At 38.1% G+C, this 23,861-nt stretch overlaps 1 protein-coding gene across 2 annotated transcripts in view; it reads right to left on the reverse strand.

The window, feature by feature from the left end:
* The window catches only part of MTM1 (myotubularin 1), a 183,889-nt gene that overhangs the window by 40,404 nt on the left and 119,624 nt on the right, over window positions 1-23,861 (reverse strand). For both annotated transcript variants that reach the window (XM_066357634.1, XM_066357633.1), the window contains exons 7-12: window positions 17,202-17,285; window positions 14,922-15,071; window positions 11,189-11,377; window positions 4,623-4,808; window positions 2,389-2,595; window positions 1,271-1,363 (exon numbers count right to left, since the gene is read on the reverse strand). In XM_066357634.1, the coding sequence (XP_066213731.1) occupies window positions 1,271-1,363; window positions 2,389-2,595; window positions 4,623-4,808; window positions 11,189-11,377; window positions 14,922-15,071; window positions 17,202-17,285 (909 nt within the window). The remainder of the gene's footprint in view (window positions 1-1,270; window positions 1,364-2,388; window positions 2,596-4,622; window positions 4,809-11,188; window positions 11,378-14,921; window positions 15,072-17,201; window positions 17,286-23,861) is intronic.

The following is a 23,861-nucleotide window of genomic DNA, read 5'->3' on the forward strand; positions in this document are numbered from 1 at the left end:
AAGCAACCCTAAAGGGGTGGAGTGTAGAAAAAAATAGCTGTGCTAGGCTTGCTCCCTTGCACTTTGTGTGATTAGTGCCTGAGCACATGTCAGGGCCATGTGTGCATAGCTTATGTAAGGCTATGGGTTCCTGCCCGCAGTGTGGATTGTGGATTGCCTGCCTACCACTCTCTGAGGGACGGTTTTTCTGTTTGTTCACCTTCTGCCATGAGAAGTGGTTTTCCCTTGCCTGTTTGCTCATCTGCTGTTGTGAGATCATTAAATGGGAATGGCCCACCACTTTTCAGCTGTGCAGTTCCTCTACCATTTGTCCAAATCCAATGTAGACCTGCCTGGCCTTGGTCATCAGCAATTACAGCCCATACTCATTAGTTGGTCCTTTCCATAGGACTGAGGAGTTTAAATAAGGGTCAAGCAAAGGAATAAAGAGGAAAAAGAGGAAAACAAGCCAAATCTTCTGGCTTCTCCTGAGTATATAATGCATACAGGATAGTTTAATTATTGAAGGTATTTTAAGTTAGTAGACATGTTTGTATATGAATACTATAGAATGGATTGTAAAGATGAATTGATATTGTCAATTCCATTTCTCCTTCATTAGTAGAGTTAATATAGTTAAATACTGAATTTTAAAATTTTATTATGGAAAATCCCAGACATATAAACAGTAGTGAGAATAAAAAAGAAAAATCCATGTACCCAGCTTCAACAATTACTCACATATGGACAAACTGGTTGCAGCTCTTATTTCTTCTCTGTATTATTTGGAGGCAAATCCCATATATTATGCCACAATATTTATTTATTTATTTTTTAATACTAAACCAGGATTTTATTTATTTATTTTTTTGTATTTTTCTGAAGCTGGAAACGGGGAGGCAGTCAGACAGACTCCCACATGCGCCCGACCAGGATCCACCTGGCATGCCCACCAGGGGGCAATGCTCTGCCCATCCAGGGCATCGCTCTGTCGCGACCAGAGCCACTCTAGCGCCTGGGGCAGAGGCCAAGGAGCCATCCCCAGTGCCCAGGCCATCTTTTGCTCCAATGGAGCCTCGGCTGCAGGAGGGGAAGAGAGAGACAGAGAGGAAGGAGAGGGGGAGGGTGGAGAAGCCGATGGGCGCCTCTCCTGTGTGCCCTGGCCAGGAATCGAACCTGGGACTTCCGCACGCCAGGCCGACGCTCTACCACTGAGCCAACTGGCCAGGGCTAATATGCCACAATATTTAAACATTAAGTTGAATATATTTTTATCCTATAAATCCCTTACCTGTTTTGACATTTGCCATACACAATCAATAAACTGGAGAAAAATAGGGGATCGGTCAGCATCTGCGTGGTTTTTATCACCATGACCTATTCTCTGAAATAAATTGATAAAGATTAATTTATAGGTACAAAACTGAGAGAGCTGATAACTCACAAAAGGTAACAATACAACTCATCAATCTGCTTTCCAAATGCCAAGACTCCAAAGACTTGGTTTGTCTTTCCTCAGAAATATAGAAAATAATATAAGGTTTTAAAATAGTGAAAATGAAGTATATAAACTTTCATAAACTACCAATACAAAGTGGCAAGGCATCATCATATGTGAGTGTTACAACTATTTAATCTGACTGAAATTTTGTCCAGGTCCTGAGCAGCTACAGGTAGACTGGTCCAGGTTAGTCCATAGAGTATGTTACCAGTTGCTAAGGGACCAGTTCTAAAGTTTCAGGACTTGAAACCATACAAGAAGGGTGGATTATTATAATTAAAAGTAAGTTTTTTCTCTCTTAAAAGCAAGACAAAGACCTCACCATTTATTTATTCATTTTTCTAAACAATGATTCTTTTTACTTAAAAATGTTATTCACACTACTTATGAAGTTTGGATAAAGACTAAAAGGCTATACAGCAGTGTTTCTGAGTATCATCCAGGGAACTTGTGAAAAATATATATTCAAAAGGTATCTATAAACAAGACAGAGAAATAGGAATTTTAATACATTCTCTCAATTTTAAATATGCATATCAGAGAATAATAATGACAAATGCCTTAACTGAAAGTCTAGCATTTCTGTAAAATATATTTGGCTCTAACAGCTGTAATATTAGTTGAAAACTGTCATCCTATCTTCCTTCCTTTTCGCAATTTCAATTTAGACATTTCCATGTAGAATCTTCATATTAGTTTCAAGTGAAAGTGTAAACAGTGCAGATGGATAAACATGTCTCCTAAAGAGTTTTAGACCAAAACATCACACATTTTAAACCTGCAAAGTGTTGTGTATTACACTCCTTAGATTTTCATTTTAAAAGTGAAAATATGGTTTAACAACTAATTTTTAAATTCCAAATGGCAGTGATCTGACATTTTATATATCAGCTTTATTGTTTACTTACAGATGCAAATTTATGTCCAAAACTTATCCATTCTTTTTGTACCAATATTTCGAACCCTTCAATGCTCCGATAGAAGCTGTCCAACATTAGCATGGCAAGGGACGTCAGCTGGGCGGTCCTGTCCCATCCATCACTACAGTGCACCAGCACGGAGCTCTTCCCTGAAGAAACTTTGTCTGCTACTTGAATGGCTCCCGTCAAAACAAGCTAGCAAAGAAACACATGCAAGTTAGTAGGTAGCTGCAAGGTACTGCTTCAATTTGAAATGATAGTTTTTAACCGTAGAAAAAGTTCTGTTTTAAAATAATATTAATGTCTAGAACAGGAAGTGTCCAGAAAATGCAAAACCAGGAGCTGCAGGACCTGCTGTTCTTCCTCTACGGAAACTGCTCTCAAATGTAACTAGGTTTTTTTTTTTGTTTTTTTTTTTAAAGCCACACTGCATTTCAAACTTCTTTTCACATATGCAATTGTCTTAGTCTTCTGGGGCTGTCATTACAAAGTGCCACAGTCTGGGGGCTTAAACAACAGACATTATTGTCTCCCAGTTCTGGATGCTGAAAGTTCAAGATCAAGCTGTCAGCAGGGCCAGGTTTATCTCCAAGCTTCTGCTAGTTCCTTGACTTGAGGCAGCTTAATTTCAATCCTCAGGTTGGTGTTCTCCCTGTGCATGTGTCTCTGTGTCCAAATTTCCTCTTTTCTTTTTTTTTTTTTTTTGTACTTTTCTGAAGCTGGAAACGGGGAGAGACAGTCAGACAGACTCCCGCATGCGCCCCACCGGGATCCACCCGGCACGCCCACCAGGGGCGAGGCTCTGCCCACCAGGGGGCGATGCTCTGCCCCTCCGGGGCGTCGCTCTGCTGCGACCAGAGCCACTCTAGCGCCTGGGGCAGAGGCCAAGGAGCCATCCCCAGCGCCCGGGCCATCTTTGCTCCAATGGAGCCTTGGCTGCGGGAGGGGAAGAGAGAGACAGAGAGGAAGGAGGGGGGGGGTGGAGAAGCAAATGGGCGCTTTTCCTATGTGCCCTGGCCGGGAATCGAACTCGGGTCCCCCGCACGCCAGGCTGATGCTCTACCGCTGTGCCCACCGGCCAGGGCCTAAATTTCCCCTTTTCATAAGGAATTCAGTCTTACTGGATCAGGGGCCCACACTACTCCAGTACAACCTCCCTTATCTAATCACATTTGCAATGATCTGAGTTCTAAATAAGGACATACTATGAGGTACTAGAGGTCAGGACTTCAACATATGAATGTTGGGGGGAACACAGTTCAACCAATAACAGTGATCATACTAGAAAAATTAGTGGTCTAAACAGGCCAGTTTAGACCTTAAAGGCCTGATGCAATGAAAATCGCCTTTTAGCACACACTTGACCCCGTTTCCTATTGTTGATATCATATAATAGTATGGTACTTTTGTCACAACTAATAAACCAATGTTGATATATTATTAAAATGTTAATAAACTTATTAACTTATTTTTAATAAAATACATACTGAATTCAGATTTTCTTACATTTAACCTAATGTCCTTTTTGTAATCCATAATTATCACATTACATTTAGTTGTCCCAGGGTATTTTGCAACTCATTTTTGAGGATGATAAATTAAGAAAAAATGAAAGGTGAAATAAAAATATGATTCCTATGGTGTTGGAAAATAAAATTTCACTAGAAAACAATCTGTCTCAATAATGTACCTATTTAAAGTATGCTTTTTGTTTTTCTATAGAACTAAATGGCAGCTTCTAAAAGTGTTAGTTCCCTCAGATAGCTTCAAGTACTTTTACTTTTGAAAGAATGGAGGTTTTTGATGCCTTTATACAGATAAAGGATTGAATATAATAAAAAACCAAAATTTAACCATTAAAATTAGTCTATTTGATATTGGTTTCAATGAAAACAATTTCTCTCTAGGCCCGTGAGGGTCAAATACAGTAGTGATCAGATAATAAACTGGCTATTCCTAAATAAAGGTGTGTGAAAGCTCAACTATTTAGTATTGATGAGATGGAAAATGACATCTCTAACTATGCTAAAAATACTCTGGAGGTGACATTGTGAAGTCTTTTATTTAGGTAAGCGAATTATAAGAAAATACAAAATTGTCAAATGCAGAAAGAACCCTTTACTAAAAAGATTTCATCACTTACTGGTCAATGTTCTTTAATTTAGGGATAAAAAAATTCCTGTTCCACTAAAATAATCATTGTTTTTAAAAAATACACTTGCCTTGATATGTTCTAACCAGTGAGTCGACTCCAAACTCGACAACCAGTGAGATTCTTCCACATTAGGATAAACAATGTCTTTGACTTTTTTTAAAGATTCCCGCATAACATGAATATTATGAATGTCTAAGAAGCAAAGTTCGGTGTTATGATATGCATCATCACTTTCATATCCTCCTCCAGTTGCCTAAGAAAAAAGATATACACACAATCACTTGCGTTTTCTGTGTCTTTCTTTTTCTAATTTTATTTTTCAATTATAGTTAACATTCAATATTATTTTTTATTAGTTTCAGGCATATAGCATAGTGGTTAGGCAATCATATGCTGTACAAAGTATTTCCCTCAATATTTCCAGTACCTGCCCAGCACCATACATAGTTATTACAATATTATTGACCATATTTCCTATGCTGTACTTTACATCCCCACAACTACTTTGTAACTTTCAATTCGTACTTCCTAATCCCTTCACTTTTTTTCCACATAGTCCCTCTACCCACCTCTTCCCTCTGGCAATAGTCAGTCTGTTCTATGCATCTATGAGTCTGTTTCAATTTTGTTTGTTTACTTCACTCCTTAGATTCCACCTATAAGTGAAATCACATGGTATTTGTCTTTGACTGACATATATCACTTAGAATAATACCCTCTCCATCCATGCTGTCATAAATGGTAAAATTTCATTCTATTGTAAGGCCAACAATTCCATATTTTTATATATACATCTCACAACATTTTTATCCACTCATCTATTGATGGGTACTGGGGTTGCTTCCATATCTTGGAGAATGTAAAAAATGCTGCAGTGAACATTAGGGTGCATATATTCTTTTGAATTAGTGTTTTGCGCTTCTTCAGATATATACCCAGAAGTGAAACTTCTGAGTCATGAGGCAGTTCCATTTTCAATTTTTGAAGACCCTCCATACTGTTCTCTATAGTGGCTGCACCAATCAGCATTCTCAGCAACAGTGCAGGAGGGTTCCCTTTCTCCACATCCTCGTCAGCACTTATTATATGTTGTTTTATTAATGAGCACCATTCTGACAGGTGTGAGGTGGTATCTCATTCTATATGATCTGGAGAAAGGCACTTAACTTTTCTGAGCCTCAGTGTCCTCTCCTGAAGAACAGAGGGTAATACTATCTAGGTCTCACAGGATTAGAAGAAGTCATACTCTGTAACAGCTAACACCAGCCACTGTTTAATGAGCACCTATGAGTTAACAGATACTGTGGTTCTTGCTTTACATAACTTTTACAGCAATACTACAAGATAGGTATAGAGCACTGTATGTAGTAGGCCCTCAAAGCACAAAAGGTTTCAAGAGAGGATAAGACAGCTTCCAACTACCACAGCTCCTACAGGTATTAATTGCTAGGGAGAGTTATGGGTTCACTTTCACAGCATGGTAAAGATGCCCATTTTCCATGTAGACAAGAAGAAATGCTATGATTCTGTTTAGGAACCTGGCTGCATTCTCCTTAATGTTTTTAAATGCCATGGGACATTTGGCCTCTTTCTCTTTAAGAAAAAGTTAAATAATTCAGAGGCTTGCTAAGAAAGCAATGTTTTATAAGCTGAAATGAAAGGATGCTAATTAACATCATAAAAACATGAATGTGTGAGTTCATCAGAAAAAATATATCATCAAAACATTATACTAATTTCAGAGTGTCTGCAGGAAGAGGACAGGGAAACGTGCTTGGGAACGAAGAACAAAGATGAAGGCACCAGAAAAATGTGCCATTGCTACTTTATGTCTCTTTTCTTTTTATTTATAACAACAGAAGGAATATAAATGTGTTGCTCAGAAGGGAAGGGCCAACACATCCTAGGAATTTTTATTGGGTTAGTCACAGAGACTTGCAGTAGAAATAAGGCTACCACTTGAACTTCAAACCTGTACATCTATGTACAAATCAGAGGCCTTGATCTCCACAGACTCTAAGTAAGAAATATACAGAAATATTTATTGTGCTGAGCCCTCCCCCCCAAAAATAGATATGTTTCATTAAAGAAAAGTCTTTGTGGTGGGCTTTCTCCTCCTCTTTGCCATGTGAAGGAGTAATTTTCACCTCCCATATTTCTTTCTCCCGTGTCTTTATCTGCCTTGTATGTCCTTTTGTCTATACCTCCCCAGTCAGCCTGGGGAAAGGGTTGGCTCATGGTTTGACAGAGGGAAGACAAATCAATACTATGTATATTAATAAGAATAAGACAGAAAAGTATTTTTCTTTTACTTTTTTTTTTTTTTTTTTGTATTTTTCTGAAGCTGGAAATGGGGAGAGACAGTCAGACAGACTCCCACATGCGCCCCACCGGGATCCACCTGGCACGCCCACCAGGGGCTACGCTCTGCCCACCAGGGGGCGATGCTCTGCTCCTCCAGGGCGTCACTCTGCCGCGACCAGAGCCACTCTAGCGCCTGGGGCAGAGGCCAAGGAGCCATCCCCAGCGCCCGGGCCATCCCCGCTCCAACGGAGCCCTGGCTGCGGGAGGGGAAGAGAGAGACAGAGAGGAAGGAGGGGGGGGTGTAGAAGCAAATGGGCACTTCTCCTATGTGCTCTGGCCGGGAATCAAACCCAGGTCCCCCGCACGCCAGGCCGACGCTCTACCGCTGAGCCAACTGGCCAGGGCCAGAAAAGTATTTTTCTAACTGGTGCACTGCTGTGTCTCCAGTGCCTAGAAAAGTATTCATTCAATAAATAGTTGTCAAATTGAAAATATATTTTTAAAGCTTGATACAAATAGCATCAGTAGAAAGTAAACAATAGTCACTTGTTGTTTTAAAAAAAGCTATTAGACAAATGAGTCATCTTCACCTCTTCTTGGTCATCAACGCCTGAGTAAATGACACCTGGCAGCTCTGATTGGAAGTCATGACAGAGGTGCTCTTATCCACCTGAAAGTCACTTTTTTAAACTGCAGGCACAGGGCATAGGAAGAAATGACAAGCCTAAGTTTTGCTAGATCTGCATGCCTATAATGCAACAACACATGTCATTCTCCCAGACAGACAACCTGCTTCTCTGCACATGTAATTTTTAAATAGTTACAGTGACTTTCAAAATTTCATAAGTAAGTGAAGATGATATGAAAAAAAAAGAAAAAAATATACTTAAAACTAATAGTCAAAATTTCTGCTAAAAACAGACATTAATATAGTTCCACTTTAATTCATCATAGTGTACTGCTGAAAAATTAAAAGCAGCTTGATGTTAGATATTATCCACCCATGGGTTTTGTCTGTTTGCTTGTTTAATTTAAAATTATGTTATGATGCTGTTATATCTGGAGGTGTGAACATCTAAATATCCACAAGGGAGGAACAATTAGGTCCAAAGAGACAGAAGTCAGTAGTGTAAAATCATTTAGTCAGGCATAGATTAAGTTCTCAAAAGTACAAATTCTCCATCTCTGGTTAGTTTTAAAATATTCTTTTCAGTTTTCTTCTTTTCCACACACATACAAAAAACAACCCAGAGCCTGACCATGTGGTGGCGTCGGACTGGGATGCAGAAGGACCCAGGTTTGAGACCCCAAGGTCACCAGCTTGAGTGTGGGCTCATCTGGTTTGAGCAAAAGCTCACCAGCTTGGACCCAAGGTCGCTGGCTCGAGCAAGGGGTTACTCAGTCTGCTGTAACCCCGCGGTCAAGGCACATATGAGATGCAATCAATGAACAACTAAGGTGTCACAACGAAAAACTGATAATTGATGTTTCTCATCTCTCTCCATTCCTGTCTGTCTGTCCCTATCTATCCCTCTCTCTGTCTTTGTAAAAAAAAAAAAACAACCCAGATTGCCTAGTATGATGACATAAAGGTCCAAGGGCCTGTTGTTATGGAGATAGGTGACTGACAAAGAGAAAGAGAGAGAGAGAGAGTGGCAAGGGAGGAGGGAGATCTGAGCTGCTTTTTAAAGAATGATGCAGAGATCTTTAAAGCCTAGGGGTTTTTTCCCTTAATTTTTTTCCTTCCCTTCATTCTTAAAGGGACTAGAAACACGGGCATATTTCCTGAGTATTAAAAAGGCATTCAGCAATTCTACTGTTATAACAATAAGCTTTAGACTTAACATGATGCATGGATTTTATACATTTTAATATTTTAAAATATTCTTTCTAATCCTTCATTTTAATGTTATATCTATTTCAGGCTAAATGTATACATGGAAATACTACATTTTCTATATATATTCGAGTCTGAATTCTAGGAAAAGAAATATATGAAGTTCAGGATAATCCAAGAAGACATTCATATTTAGACTTAACTTCCTAAATGTTTTACTTACAATTCCTAATTTATTTATTGATTTCACTTTCTGATTACTTTACATATAATTTCAAGGTCATTTTCATTCCCTAAACACAAACCACCTGTAGTAACAAACAGCTGGTCCAAGCACATTACGGGGCAGAGAGGCCCCCCAGGAGCCAGTGTGTAAGACAGACAACCATGTGAGTGGAGACCTCCACACATGATGTCTCACACACGTATGTTCAGACAGATGCCATAGGTCCCACTAGGGAAGATGCTGTGTCTGTATACTCAAGGACTTGTTTTGCTTTCAGGTTATTGTCTTGTGCTCTGAATAATTTAAGATACCAGATAAATGACTGCAGGATAAGCAAAGTATTCAAGATAATGAAACTGAAGCCTATACCTGATAAGAAACAAGAACTCTGAAAGGTAGAATGGGGACAAGCAACATAGGGGAAGGCCCACTGTGAGCACTTGTGATATTTGGCAATAAATGGGAGAAAAAGACAACAACAAAACAGAAAGGAAAATAGAGCATAAAAAGCATACCACAGGCCCTGGGTGGTTGGCTCAGTGGTAGAGCATTGGGCCAGCATATAGAAGTCCTGGGTTCAATTCCCAGTCAGAGTACACAGGAGAAGTGACCATCTGCTTCTCCATTCCCCCTCCTTCTCTTTCTCTCTCACTCTCATCTCCTCCCACAGCCATGGCTCAAATGGTTCGAGCAAGTCGGCCCAGGGTGCGTTGGATGGCTCCATGGCCTTGCCTTAGGTGCTAAAATGGCTTGGTTGCCAAGCAACAGAGCAAAGGCCCCAGATAGGCAGAGCATAACCCCATAGTGGGCTTGCCAGGTGGATCCCGGTTGGGTCACTTGCAGGAGTGTGTCTCTGCTTCTGTCTTCCTTCCTCCCTGCCTCCCCACCTCCCACTTAATAAAAAAAAAAAAGCATAGCACAATCTGGGAACATTTAGTATAGAGACAAACAGCTTTATACTTTGCAGAAGCCTCTGAAGATCTCCTGAAAGCAACACTATGAAGTCACTGATGTTCAGTGACAATCCCAGTCAACCTCAGTGGCACTTGGCATTTTCTGCTTAAGAAGGCAACAAGACAACTGAGACAGATTTCTTTGAAAATAATAACATTTTGTGTGTGATTATATACTACACATGCATAGATCTACTCATTTCTTGAATTATTTTACATACATGAGAATACAAATTGATGAATATAGTTAAGAGACTGTTTTGATAAAACTACAAATTTAGGATTTTAATTACAGCTTCCCACAACTCCTCACAGATGCCTCAATAGTGTAGACATTGAGATTGACCATTAACAGCTTAAAAAGTTCCAAATAGATTTTAAATTTGCCTAAGATTCTGATCAAAATCCAGTTTCATTATAGTTCTATATTTGCTTAATTTACCTAAAGATTATTTTCATTTGATTTTAATACATTCAACATTTAAGATAAATTTTATGATTAAAACTTTCTACCTTATGAGAATGTAAACTAGTATAAGCATTATGGAAGAGAAAGTATGGTGGTTCCTGAAAAAATTAAGACTAGAACTACTATATGACCCAGTAATCCTTCTACTGGTATATACCCCCCAAACTCAAAATCATTGGTACATAAAGACACATGTACCCCCATGTTCATCGCAGCATTATTCACAGTGGCCAAGACATAGAAACAACCAAAGTGTCCCTTGAAAGAGGTTTGGATAAAAAATAGTGGTACATATATACAATAGAATACTACTTAGCCATAAAAAAGGTAAAACATTGCTGTTTATGACAAAATGGATAGACCTTGAGAACATTATACTGAGTGAAATAAGTAAATCAGACAAAGCTAAGAACTGTATGATTTGACACATAGGTGGGATATAAAACTGAGACCCATGGACATAGATAAAAGTGAAGTGGTTACCAGAGGAAGGGGATGTGCAGAAAGGGATGTAGGGCAAGGGGAGGGGAGTAAAGAGGGACAAATATAAGGTGACGGAAAATGATTTGACTTTGGGTGATGGGTATACAACATAATCAACAGTTCAAATACTATAGAAACATTGTGAAACCTATGTACTCTTATTGATCAATATCACCGTGTTAAGTTTAATTTTCTAAATAAAATAAAAAAAAAACTTTCTACCTTTGTGAACTAGTTTTCTTATCTCAGTTAAGTTTAACTATTAATTTAAGCGCACATGTTGACATGATATGAGAAAAACATTCATGTGAAACACTATATGCTGTATATAAGTTACTATCATGTCATTAAATATATTCACCTTGTTGGCCACTGCATTTACGTTGGGTCTTGCATCATAAATTGTGAGTTTAGAAATTTGTCTATTAGTCTCCCTGATGATGTCGAGATATTTTTCATCATCTTTATTTCGTTTACCACTCATACCAACGAGAGGTTGACTGCAACGAACAATGACTGTCTTGTTTTCGGGATGAATCCATGACAGCACCTATAATTAGTACAGAAATTTTAAGCCATCAAAACAAATCTAAAAACAATTAAACCTATTTAAAAAAAGCACTAACAATCATGAGGAAGTATATCTACTTTTGCTGAAATGGAATACTTATTCACCTATGATTTCACTGTATGTGCCCAGAAACAGATATTTAACAGTGTTTTTATTAAGAAAAAATTAGAATAACCAATTGCTTCACTAGTGTTTTCTTAATTAGCACCAAATTTTATAGAAGTTAAAAAAAAAAAGATGTGAGAACACCCAGAAGAGCTGCCACAGTCTCCACAATTAAGCGTGGATACCTAGTTCCTACGAGAGCATTTCGAGCCTTTATTCACACTCAGTCCTCTCTAATTTTATACACATACCTACCATATTGGATACCTGGTTTCTCAGCTCATAGCACATGAGAAACAATAATTGCAAAAAGTAGTTAAAAATGTAATACACCAAAAGCTACAGAACTGTCCACTTTAAAATGGGTGAATTGTTTCGTGTATACTTCAATAAAGCTATTATAAAAAGGGGGGCAGGAGGTGAGCTTGTTAGGTAACAGCATGGGCTTTTTAGCTGTGGCACATTTCTGCCGTGGCTCTAACCTGCACACTCAGCTCACAGCCTCTGTTGCTTCCCTTTCCTCTTTCATTAAATGGGGAGTAATGGCAGTGCTGCTGGGAGGACGAAGGAAGAATGAACTCAGGTAAAGTACTCAGTACAGTGCAGGAGGCTGGCTGGCTTGAGTTAGCATCTAGAGGTAGGTTGGCAGCCAGTAAAGTCAGGTATGAAAAACTATGAAAAGCAGACATAAAAACCAAAGAAGCATAACAGCATGAGCTCTTTTATTTTATTTTTTTTAACAGAGACAGAGAGAGAGTCAGAGAGAAGGATAGACAGACAGGAACAGAGAGATGAGAAGCATCAATCATTAGTTTTTTGTTGCGCGATGCAGCACCTTAGTTGTTTATTGATTCCTTTCTCATATGTGCCTTGACCGCAGGCCTTCAGCAGAGTGAGTAACCCCTGGCTTGAGCCAGTGACCTTGGGTCCAAGCTTGTGAGCTTTGCTCAAACCAGATGAGCCAGCGCTCAAGCTGGCAACCTCGGGGTTTTGAACCTGGGTCCTCCGCATCCCAGTCCGACACTCTATCCACTGCGCCACCATCTGGTCAGGTAACCCTTATCAGATTTTAAATTTAAATGAGGTTATATGTAAGAAACTGCCCTACACCACCAGTGCCCTCCTTTCTTCCGCTCCTCTTTTCTCTGTTTGGGAGATTTAAGACTACAATCACCATGCCATGTTAAGATATGCTACTCTTTTCTTTTTTTAAAAAATTATTATTATTTTTAAATTTTTTAAGACTTTATTCATTTTAGAGGGGGGAGAGAGAGAGAGAGAGAGAGAGAGAGAGAGAGAGGAGGAATAGGAAGCATCAACTCCTATATGTGCCTTGACTGCGCAAGCCCAGGATTTTAAACTGGAGACCTCAGCATTCCAGGTCAACTCTATCCACTGCGCCACCACAGGCCAGGTCAAGAAATGCTACTTTTATGAGTGTTTCACCTCTTTCTTTGTATTTTATGATCTCAACTAACTTTAAAATGGATGCCTGCTGTATAGCTGATGAGGTACAAATAATGCTAATTTCGCAATATTAACTGCTATGAATACTTTTAAAGTATATGGTACCATATTAGGTTATTCTTATTAAAGTAAGTATCTAATACCCATAAATAATTAAGGATGTACACAAAGACTTGGCCACCAAATGGTGGTTATCACAGCACTGTTTATATTAGCAAAAGATTAATAAATGGAACCTTGATGCTTCACAATAGAAAACTGATTAAATACATTGTGGTACAGCTACATGCTGGACTATGACTAGATGTTTATAAGTGTGGAGCAAACTGAGACACAAATTATAGAATAATTTAATTGTTTTCTAATAAAAATATGATACATAGAAGGTAGTCTGAAAGGACATATACCAACATATTAACTGTGATTCTCATAAGGTGCCTGACTCTTTAATTTTCTAAAATGTCTAAAGTAAAATATGTACTACTTATATGTTAAAGACTTCCATAACATTAAGACAAACCTGTTTGAGAACAAAGGAGTATGTATCCATTAATGGGAACATTAAGGCATATGGATTATTACATTAATCAATTATATTTCATAAGTTTGCTTCTTATTTACACACAAAATAACAAGACTTATTTCTCATAAATTCTTTTTGCATTTTTATATGGGCTTAAAAAACTAAATATAAAATATTGACTTCACATTAAAAGCAGGTTAGAAGTTATATCAGAAAGAGTACATTATCTACTGTTAGATATTATTAAGCATGACAATTCTAGAAAGATATAGAGGTAATGGATAGCTTAGCCTCAGTTTTGTTAGGAAGAATAAATGCAAATTGGTAGCCATCACAAAGTAAGAAGGATTCATAAAATGGCTCAATGAGTAAAAAGTTAAGCATTCTATTTGCTCTACAGAGGGCTCTCATTCACTCAATAGTAGGAACTACTGGATTAACATGGCAGCCTGAGTATAATGGACTAGGCACAGTTGTTTCATTTCCTCTCTTATCCAAATCCTATGAAACACACACACACACACACACACACACACACACACACCTTTGACATAGTAGATGTTCAGTAAACATTAATTGAGTGAAGGAGAGAACAAAAGTGATTCACACTACCCTAATCCAGTTCTCCTGTGGACAAAGAATTTATTACTGAGACAGATGGCCAGGACAGATGTGGAATCTATGACTATATTACAGAAAAGTATATCCAAATAGATCACAAGAAAAATGACCTTGCAATTCGAACTTCCTTAGCACCATGTTCTAACAAAATGAACTCAAGAACATACTTTCAAGTATAATACATATCATGAAGATATGAACAGATACTCATAATTAGAGAACCAAGTGAATTTTAAAATTTACAATTCATATTATGTTGACAAGTGTAAGAAAGCATTTACATGAATATCCTTTTAAGGCTAAAAATATCTAGACTTGGAATTTAAAGGCAAGGCGACATTAAATCTTAGTATCTTCAACCCTTGTTTTTATACCAAAACAAAACAGTGTACTTATTATGACATGTCCTGAAAATTAATAGAGGGGAAAAATTCTCTAAATTTTTAGTCACTAAAATTTATGTACACAGAGCAGATAGTAAGAATTATACATAAATATTTAAGAAGCAAAGGAAACTCTGTGAATCAGTCCCAATGGTACCATAATTATACTGTCTGGAATAATCTGCACTTGGTTCCAGTTTGCTAATGGTATTAAGGCAGCTTGCAAATGTGAAGAGGGTAAGGTAATCCTAATAAAGGTGCATATACATAAAAACCTGCACTCAGAAGGCACTTGATTAATTATTTGTTGGATTAAAACCCGAGTGTGCCTCTGAATTACTTGACTGCCATTCTTATGGAATAACAGGTACTCTTTGAAAACAAAAACAAAAACAAAACAAAAAACATTAATTATAGTACTCACTGGAATTCGATTTCGGGATCTGAAAGTTGCAACTCTCTTGAGGTCTTCATCTGTGGCACGAAATGGAACTACCAAGAGAGCAGGGTAAGTGTCACACAGTTCATAGCACTTATTAATAAAAGTTATTCTCCAGTGGTGATTGGGCAAGCCCTGCAGAAAGAAAAAGGAAATCCAAGTCAGTATTGCATGACTTCTTCTCTGTACTGGCCTCGGGTCTCCTCTCTTTTAGCAGAATTTGTACTACGGTGTAGTGATGGCCTACTGATTTACGACAAGGGCGCCAAATCATAATCCAAACAACATAAGAACACAAGACAAAACATTGGTGGTTTCCATAATCCTAAACTGTCATTGGTAAATAAAGATTTTCTTAAATTTGAGATCTTCCTTTATTTCATGTCAAACTACTCTTTACTACTAGTACATGAAGTTAAACCCCAGTTCATTCCCCCTCTCACGTACTCTCCCACTCTAGAGAAAATATATCATGTAGTTTACTAAGTTTCTAATTCAGGGTAGAAGAGAGATCAGGCAGCTGCCTGTCCCTATTCAAAACAGAGGAAATGCTTAAGTCTACTCCACAGTAGAAAGAGGCTAAGTGTATGAAGAAAGTACAGAGGGAAGTAAAGAAAATCCCCTCTCGGGGAGGCTCATTTCGCCACCTCCTAAGAGTTTTTTCAATAAAGTTGTTTGGGATTGGTGATTGCCCTGTAGGTTATGTGAAAAATACAGTCATTTGCAGTCTAAGAAGATTGCTAATGTGACAGGGAGACATGGAAGACATCTGCCATGCTATCGTTTACCCACATGTTATCTAGTGTGGATAAGAGCCAGAGGTGGTGGAATATTCTCTCCCCATGCTCACAAATACACATATATATACACACACAGAAGGAAGCTATGTGGGTGCTTGCTTTGGGGACAGACATTGTACCTTTTTTAGTCTGGCCCTATAGACCATGGACCAAACAGATGAGTCTGATGCTGAATCCAATTAGAGAGTATTAAGTCCCATCAGAAAGTTATAAGAAAAAAAGATGGAATGTAATGGCAGTCTAGAATAAAATACCTTCAACAGTTCATATATGCATGCAATCTTAAAAACAGGAACTGTTTTGTTTCAAGCTAGAAGCTTTGACCTATAAAGATACATCTTAATATTGTCAATAACACTCTAAAAACAAAGTATACATACTTTAATACATAATGCTACAGAGATCTCCAAAATATACAAAATATTTTAATGGTCCTTCTTCTGCCTCAATAACTGACCCAGAACAAAGGCCACTAAAATGAGAAGCATACACAGACTTTGAAAACAGCCTAAACTTTTATCTAAAAAGCAATAGTGTATACTACCTTATATAATATATATGTGTTCTAGAGATAAACTCCCACACCTCCATTCCTGAACGTCAAATCTGCTTATGAATACACACACTACTGATCAAGACTAAATGGAAATCAACCCAGGTCTTTAATAGTGGAGGTGGTAGTTAGAAGATTCTTCTTAAGTCTAGGGTTCTGAGATATTATTGTACATTTACTGCATTTTCACATAATGCAACTAGGCTTGATTTGATCCTCAAAGGTCATTTTAAAAAATTCTCAATTATTTTAAGAAAAATTTCATCATAAAACTTCTAGCTGTCCTATAAATTTAGTTATACCAGAGGTCAAATTGTGGCTCTTGTTATATAACATGCACAGTATCTTTTTCTCCACAAGCACACCTTTGTCTCTGAAGAACCAACATTATTCCAAGCCTTTTGTCTTTATTGAAACAAATAGAGATGCATGTAGGTAATGTTTACATAACATAGAAGTAAGGATAATTCTAATATACATTCATCGAAGCTTTCTTGGAAAAGACATTATACAGAAAACAGTTCAAATTCATTTAAATCTGTAAACCAGAATGCATGCAATAGAAATCTAACTGCCAGTACTAGTTAGGCTCACAAATATATAATTATATAGCAACATCAATTCCTAAATAGGAAACTACAGAGCTTTGACTTTTTTAGACTCCATGTATGTATTTGCTTCAGTTCGTGAACAACAGATAACTGATATTCATGTAGGGGAAGGAAATATAACTTAACCAGCCAGACTTCAATGCAGCTTGAATATGGCTATGGAATAAATACACAGTATAAGCTATATTATACCACTGCCATTAAAAACATATTTAGCAAGGATGTTATTGATCCGATTGGTGACATATGGTCACCATGCATGTTTCAGATTCATTATATGCCACAGTACCTATTAGCTTACCTGCCTTCTGTATTCTTCAATTGGATTATAAACCATCCATCCATCTACGTTAAACTTTTCTTCATTTAAAAATGCAAATATTGGCTAGAACGGCAAACAAAAAGAATTTCTAGTTCAGTGTCAAGAAACAAATAGGCACCTGTCCTGTGGTGGCGCAGTAGATAAAGTGTCGACCTGGAAAGCTGAGGTCGCTAGTTCGAAACCCTGGGCTTGACTGTCAAGGCACATATGGGAGTTGATGCTTCCTATTCCTCCCACCATCTTACTCCTCTCTCTCTCTCTCTCTCTCTCTCTCTCTCTCTCTCTCTCATTCTCTCTCTCTTTTTCCTCACTAAAATGAATAAAGTCTTAAAAAAAGAAACAGTCTATTAATACTACATCCTTTGATTTTTCACCAGATTTGCAAACCATGAAATCACAGCCAAACCTGAGACTTTCAACAAAGTAATTATAGTAAAAAAAAATCAGAACAGACTTATACTACCTTTTTTCTTCAGTAATTACTTTTGAGACCTCAATTTTCTGGGGATACAGTCAACTCTTTTAATTATTTTTTTAAATGATATTCCACAAAAATAAGATTTCCAGATCAAAAAATGCCTATCAATTTTAAACCACATTACAATTGATCAGGTAAAAGCCACTAAAAAAACTAAAAGGAAATTCATGAATGATTATTAAACAGTGCAACTGGCTCGAAAGGGTACAATAACATGTTTATCAATTTTAGAAAAGACAGGACATTAGGAAAATTCTTAATGAACTTTCTGTGAATTTTGACTCAAAGCCCTGATATCTGTGAAAAGGCAGAATTTAGCTCTTTCACCTCTTTTCTATTTATGCTCACTCTTGAGGAGGCCATATTGATGAGTTTCATGGCTTCAAATACTATCCATACCCTAGTGACTCCTAAATATCTATTGCTCTCCAGCCCTCACTCTGATCCCCAGACTCAACTATCCAATGGCCACTCCACAATCCTAGACTGCCTAAGAAGCATCTGGAGGACTTTGGTTAACACATCCAAAGACAAATCACTGACTCCTCCTATACAATTCTATTCCTCTCACAGCCTCCTCATTTCAGCAAGTTGATGCCCCCCCTTCTGTTGATTGAGCTAAAAAAATCTTGGTGTTAGCTTCATCACTTCATTGCCACCATCACCCACTTGGGTTGTTATAATAAACTCCTAACTGATCCCTTGCTTTTCTCTTTACCTCTAAAGTCAGAGTAATAGCTGGCTTCAGTCTCACTTGGAGTTAAAGTGATCTGGCCATGTATCTGCTCTCCCCCCTGCTCACTCCAGTCTAGCCACACTGGCCTCCAGGGCTTCTCCTGAAAAGCACCAAGCACATACCAACCTCCAGGTCTTTGCATCTGCTATTCCAGCTGTCTGAAATCTATTACCTTCGTGGGTTCCCTCTTGTACTTTTTTATTATCAATTTGAGAGAGAGAGAGAGAAGAATGGAGAGACAAAAGGAGGGAGAGACAAAAGGAGGGAGAGATAAGAAGCATCAATCGTAGTTGCTTCATTTTAGTTGTTCATTGATTGTTTCTCATAGGTGACTAGACAAAGGTGGGGGGCTCAAGCCAAGCCAATGACCCCTTGTTCAAGCTAGGGACCTTAGGATCATATCAGTGAACCCATGCTCAAGCTGATGAGCCTGTGCTCAAATTAGTGACCTCAGGGCTTTGAACCAGGGACCTCAGCATCCTAGGTCAGTAGTAGTCAACCTGGTCCCTACTGCCCACTAGTGGGTGTTCCAGCTTTCATGGTGGGCGGTAGCAGAGCAACCAAAGTATAAATAAAAAGATTGACTTGACTATAGTAAATTGTTTTATAAAGATTTATTCTGCCAAACTTAGCGAAAATCCGACATCAAGTACTTGGTAAGTAATTATTATTATATGCTTTAACTTGCTGTAATTCTGCTTTATAAATTTTATAAAGTAAAGTTGCTTCCTTACTTTATAAATCACCATTACTGTGGAACTGGTGGGCGGTTAGAAAATATTACTACTAACAGAGATACAAAAGTGGGCGGTGGGTATAAAAAGGTTGACTAACCCTTTCCTAGGTCAATGCTTCACCATTGCACCACTGCCAGTTAAGCTCCTCTTCCTTACTTTTTCAAAAATATGCTCAAATGCAACCTTAATCAATTACACTTGCTCTGACATGCTGTAGAAAAACAACATGCTACCTCTACAACTGCATCCCCTATTCTCTTTCCCATGTTATTTCTCCTTATCACTTATGACCATTTGATATATTACATATTTACTTATTTCTTTACTGTTGGACCTCTACTCTTCCCTTCCCTCAGAACACGCTACATGAAGGTAGACACTTGTTATGTTGACATCCTGTATTCCCAGTAACTGGTAGTGTCTGGTCCATAGTATTTGGAATACATATTTGTTGACTGAATGAAAATGTGAAACCTTATACAGCCCCTGAACAAATACTTTCTTTGGGGTTACTGAGTCTGGGCACTTTTCCTCCACATATCCACCTTCCCACACATCTTCCTCTGCTGTCAGCCCACAACTTTGAATGCCAGCATTCCCTTCCCTACATTACAGAGGATTTCTAGGAAACCATTATTTAGCAGCAACAGTTTTCTGTATTTAAGTGGCAAGAGGTTTTGGGTGAAAACTAACCAAGAACATGCACTCCAGACTGTCTTCTGGAACTTTCTTCTTTCCTTTTTTTTTTTGGACAGAGACAGAGAATCAGAGAGAGGGACAGATAGGGACAGACAGGTAGGAAGGGAGAGAGATGAGAACCATCAATTCCTCACTGCAGCATCGTAGTTATTCACCAATTGGACCCTCACATGTGCCTTGACCCTGGGGCTACAGCATACTGAGTAACCCCTTGCTCAAGCCAGCAATCTTGGGCTCAAGCTGGTGAGCCTTGCTCAAACCAGATGAGCCCGCGCTCAAGCTGGTAACCTCCGGGTTTTGAACCTGTGTCCTCCATGTCCCAGTCCAATGCTCTACCCACTGTGCCACTGCCTGGTCAGGCTGTCTTCTGGAACTTTCCAAAGCATGTGGCACCTTCAGCACATCTCAACTCTGGCAGTGCCAGCCTAAGTGCTGTGTAATCTGTGATAGATAACATGCCAACCACACATTAGTAATAATGCTGATCTAGCCAGGCAATTCTTTCAAGGTTTAGCCTGACACTGAATCCACAGCAATATACTTAATTATTCAGCACCACTGGGGTAAATGAGTGATTTTTGTTAACTGAAGTTTAACTCAAAGACAGGGAAACTTGGTAAAAAGTGTTATAATATATGTTGAACTTCTTTATCCATAAACAGAATCTATAGAACATATCTAAGCATTCTCTTATTGACATCTGAGTGCCAGATACTACACTGGTCAGGATGTAGCACAGGTAAATACTCAATAGTGCTGCATGCTGTGCCACTGACATACTATAGATCAGTGGTTCTCAACCTGTATTTTCCGATGACTTTAGGCGACCCCTGTGTTTTGGTTGTTTGACCCCCGCCGGGGTCGCGACCCACAGGTTGAGAACCGCTGCTATAGATGGCTGATGGTTTGAAACATAAAGCTGTACTGTCACTCACTTTAGAAGAAGATCTAGATCTGCTTTCTTTATTTTCCCCTTAAGTGAAAAGCAGAGTGGCAGAGACAGATTCCCACATGTGCCCCGACTGGGATCTACCCAGTAAGCTCCCTATGGGGCAATGCTCTGCCCATCTGGGTCATTGTTGGCAACTAAGCTATTTTAGCCCCTAAGATGAGGCCATGGAGCCATCCTCAGCACCCAGGGCCAACTTGCTCCAACCAAGCCATGGCTGCTAGAGGAGAAGAGAGAGATAAAGAGAGAAATGGGAGGGGGAGGGGCAGAGAAGCAGATGGTCTCTTCTGTGTGTCCTGATGAAGAATTGAACCTGAGACATCCACACACTGGGCCGACACTCTACCACTGAGCCAACTGGCCAGGGCCTGGGATCTGCTTTCTTAAAATAAGTTCCTAATCTCAACATGGTTTTGTTCCTTTTGTTTGTTTTTAGTTATTTGCATTTTCCCCATGAAGCTCAAGTGAATAAACTGGCCTTTTAAAAATAAACAATAAAATTGTTAACTCAAAGGCAAGATAAAGTTTTCCCTCCAGGAAAACCATTATGTGTATTAATGCTATCATGTCATTTGACTTGCCAGCAGCATCTTCAATGTAACTTACTATTTCTCAATCACTAATAAAGCAACTCCCTTTTTGCTCAAAATACGCTCTTGTATCTTACATTAAAAATTACTGGTAAGTGTAATGTAAGTTTACCAGATTGTTATCATCAGAAGAGAGCTATGGAGCCTAAACCAAATTATTACCATATTTTCTTTAATATGTTTGATTTAAGAGAACTCTGAATACAAGCAATATTTTAAAAATTGTCATTAATATGAGAATGATACAGTGACTTCATGGTAATGATATAACTGGTGGCCTTTCTCATGACATCATTCTAGAATGACACTTCTCATTCTGAGTGATGTCCAGATATGTAAGATGAGTCAAGGTACTGTCATCCTTTACCCCTGAAACATACTAAGAGAACTCTATGATGGAAAGAGCTCCTAAGCTAATTTTGATGCTAAGAGCCAGACTTGGACCTCAAACATTTCAGAAGATTCCAGCTATTTCTTGTCATGAAATACATACATAGCAACACATTTAATATTGAAGTGAAGCTTATGATGGAAAAGACCAGGTGCTTAAACTAATATTTTAACCAGTTAAATAAATTAGCTTACAAATATAAGAAAACATATTTTTAAAATGCACTACTTGTTAATGTTCACCTTGTATTTTTCTTTAAAAACTAAGTTGTCTATAAATTCCTTGGCTTTACTGAAGCAATTTAAAAGAACCAAAATTTTTAAAAGTTAAATGTACCAGAACTTACTTTTCAGATATTTTAATTTTTACCTTTTCTTTCCTTAAAGATTCAGAAGAGAATAAAGAAGGAACTTTAAGAAAATAAGCTCTCAAATAGAGTAACATAAATGTGAATTATTTAAAAAGAAATAAAAGCTAAGCATTAAAACAAGGTAATAAATCTGTTCATCTGTACCTTATTATTAAAAAAAGTATAAAATTCCCTACAAGTAATAACTTGTTACAAGCCTACTTAAAGTTCCTGTCTGAAAACTGTTAAAACCCAAACTAATGGATTACATTTCTTGAGGTTCTTAACTGTCATTTTTCCTCTTATAGATAATACATTTTTAAGGCTTCGAGCAGATTGACATTATCCATAACTATAACTTAGGTTAGCGTGGCCCCTTTCTTTGGGAAATTTAAGTCCCATGGATAGAATCGGTTCTATAGAACTTCCCTTTATGAGAAACAGCAGGGAGTTGGGTTTGCAAAACTGGTAATAAAGTCCACTCCATGAACCTGAACCTGTCTAGCACCAATTTCATTTCAGGGCCTTTCAATAACTTAAGAATGGTTCAGTCCCAGCTTAAGCGAAGCCTCAGAGTAGAGAAGTAGTTTGCTGAATGTTACCGGTAGCTGTAGTTGGTGCTTCAGGAAATCCTCCACGGCTTTCTTTCAGGGCCTGGACTGTCACTTGATCTCTGCCTCAGGATTGGAGATGGGAGCAATTTCCCAAGGTGCTAGTTACTTCCTGTGCCCCACCTCACCCCACTGAACCAGGATCTGTAGGGGGCGATTGCCCTGATCTCAAAGGGCCACAGGGAATACACCAGAACACTTGTTAGGAGGCCAGCCTAAGGAGTCTGTGTGGTCAAGTAATTATGGAGGGCGGATTTACTTTTTTTTAAAAAAGTTATTTGAAATAATTATAGATTACAAGAAACTGAAAGCAAATGCACAGGGAAGTCCCATGTACCCTTCACTCAGCCTCCCCAATGTGAACATCTTACATAACTAGAGTCCAATATCTAAATCAGGAAACTAACATTAGAAAATGTACAGTCTCAAGTGCTTCTCCTAGTTTCAAGGGAAAGGGTCTTCCTTTATTTGGCTCTGGCTCTATATTAGTAATTGAGCATTTCACCAATTCAGATTCCTTCTAGTTAAGAGATACCATGCATGGAGACTTAAAAAAAAAAAAAAAAGAGCAACCATGTACATTTTTTCCAATATTAAAAATAGCACAATGTAACATCTGAAAAATGTTAAAGCACAAGGTTGAGATGAAAATTTGCAATTTCACACTAGGGATACAAATAGCTCTGACAAAAAGAATGTAATTTGTTATTTTAATTTAGCTATGTTTATCACTGTTGTGTCTTGTGGGGGAAAAGTCTGAAATGACAACAGATTTTACCTTATACTTAATTAACCATTATTTGTGTGTATGTATAAAGTACTTCATTATTTTTATTTTAAAAAATTTATTTCTATTTTATTGGGAGAACATGGTTCACCAAAATATACCAACTCAATTAAAACACATCCAGATTAGGTTTATTTTTGTTGAATAGAAGCTATAAATGGTAAGTGATTCATGAGTTTCCTTCCTTCTGTCACAAAATTAGGATTCCTAGAGCTCATAAAGCCCCCTTCCAGACAGCCTCCTTCCCCAGACATGTGATACGGTGTCTCAGAACTGGATGTTTGACAATAAGATACAAAAATTAAATATCAT

The sequence above is a fragment of the Saccopteryx leptura genome, chromosome X, assembly GCF_036850995.1.
Source record: "Saccopteryx leptura isolate mSacLep1 chromosome X, mSacLep1_pri_phased_curated, whole genome shotgun sequence".
Lineage (NCBI taxonomy): Eukaryota > Metazoa > Chordata > Mammalia > Chiroptera > Emballonuridae > Saccopteryx > Saccopteryx leptura.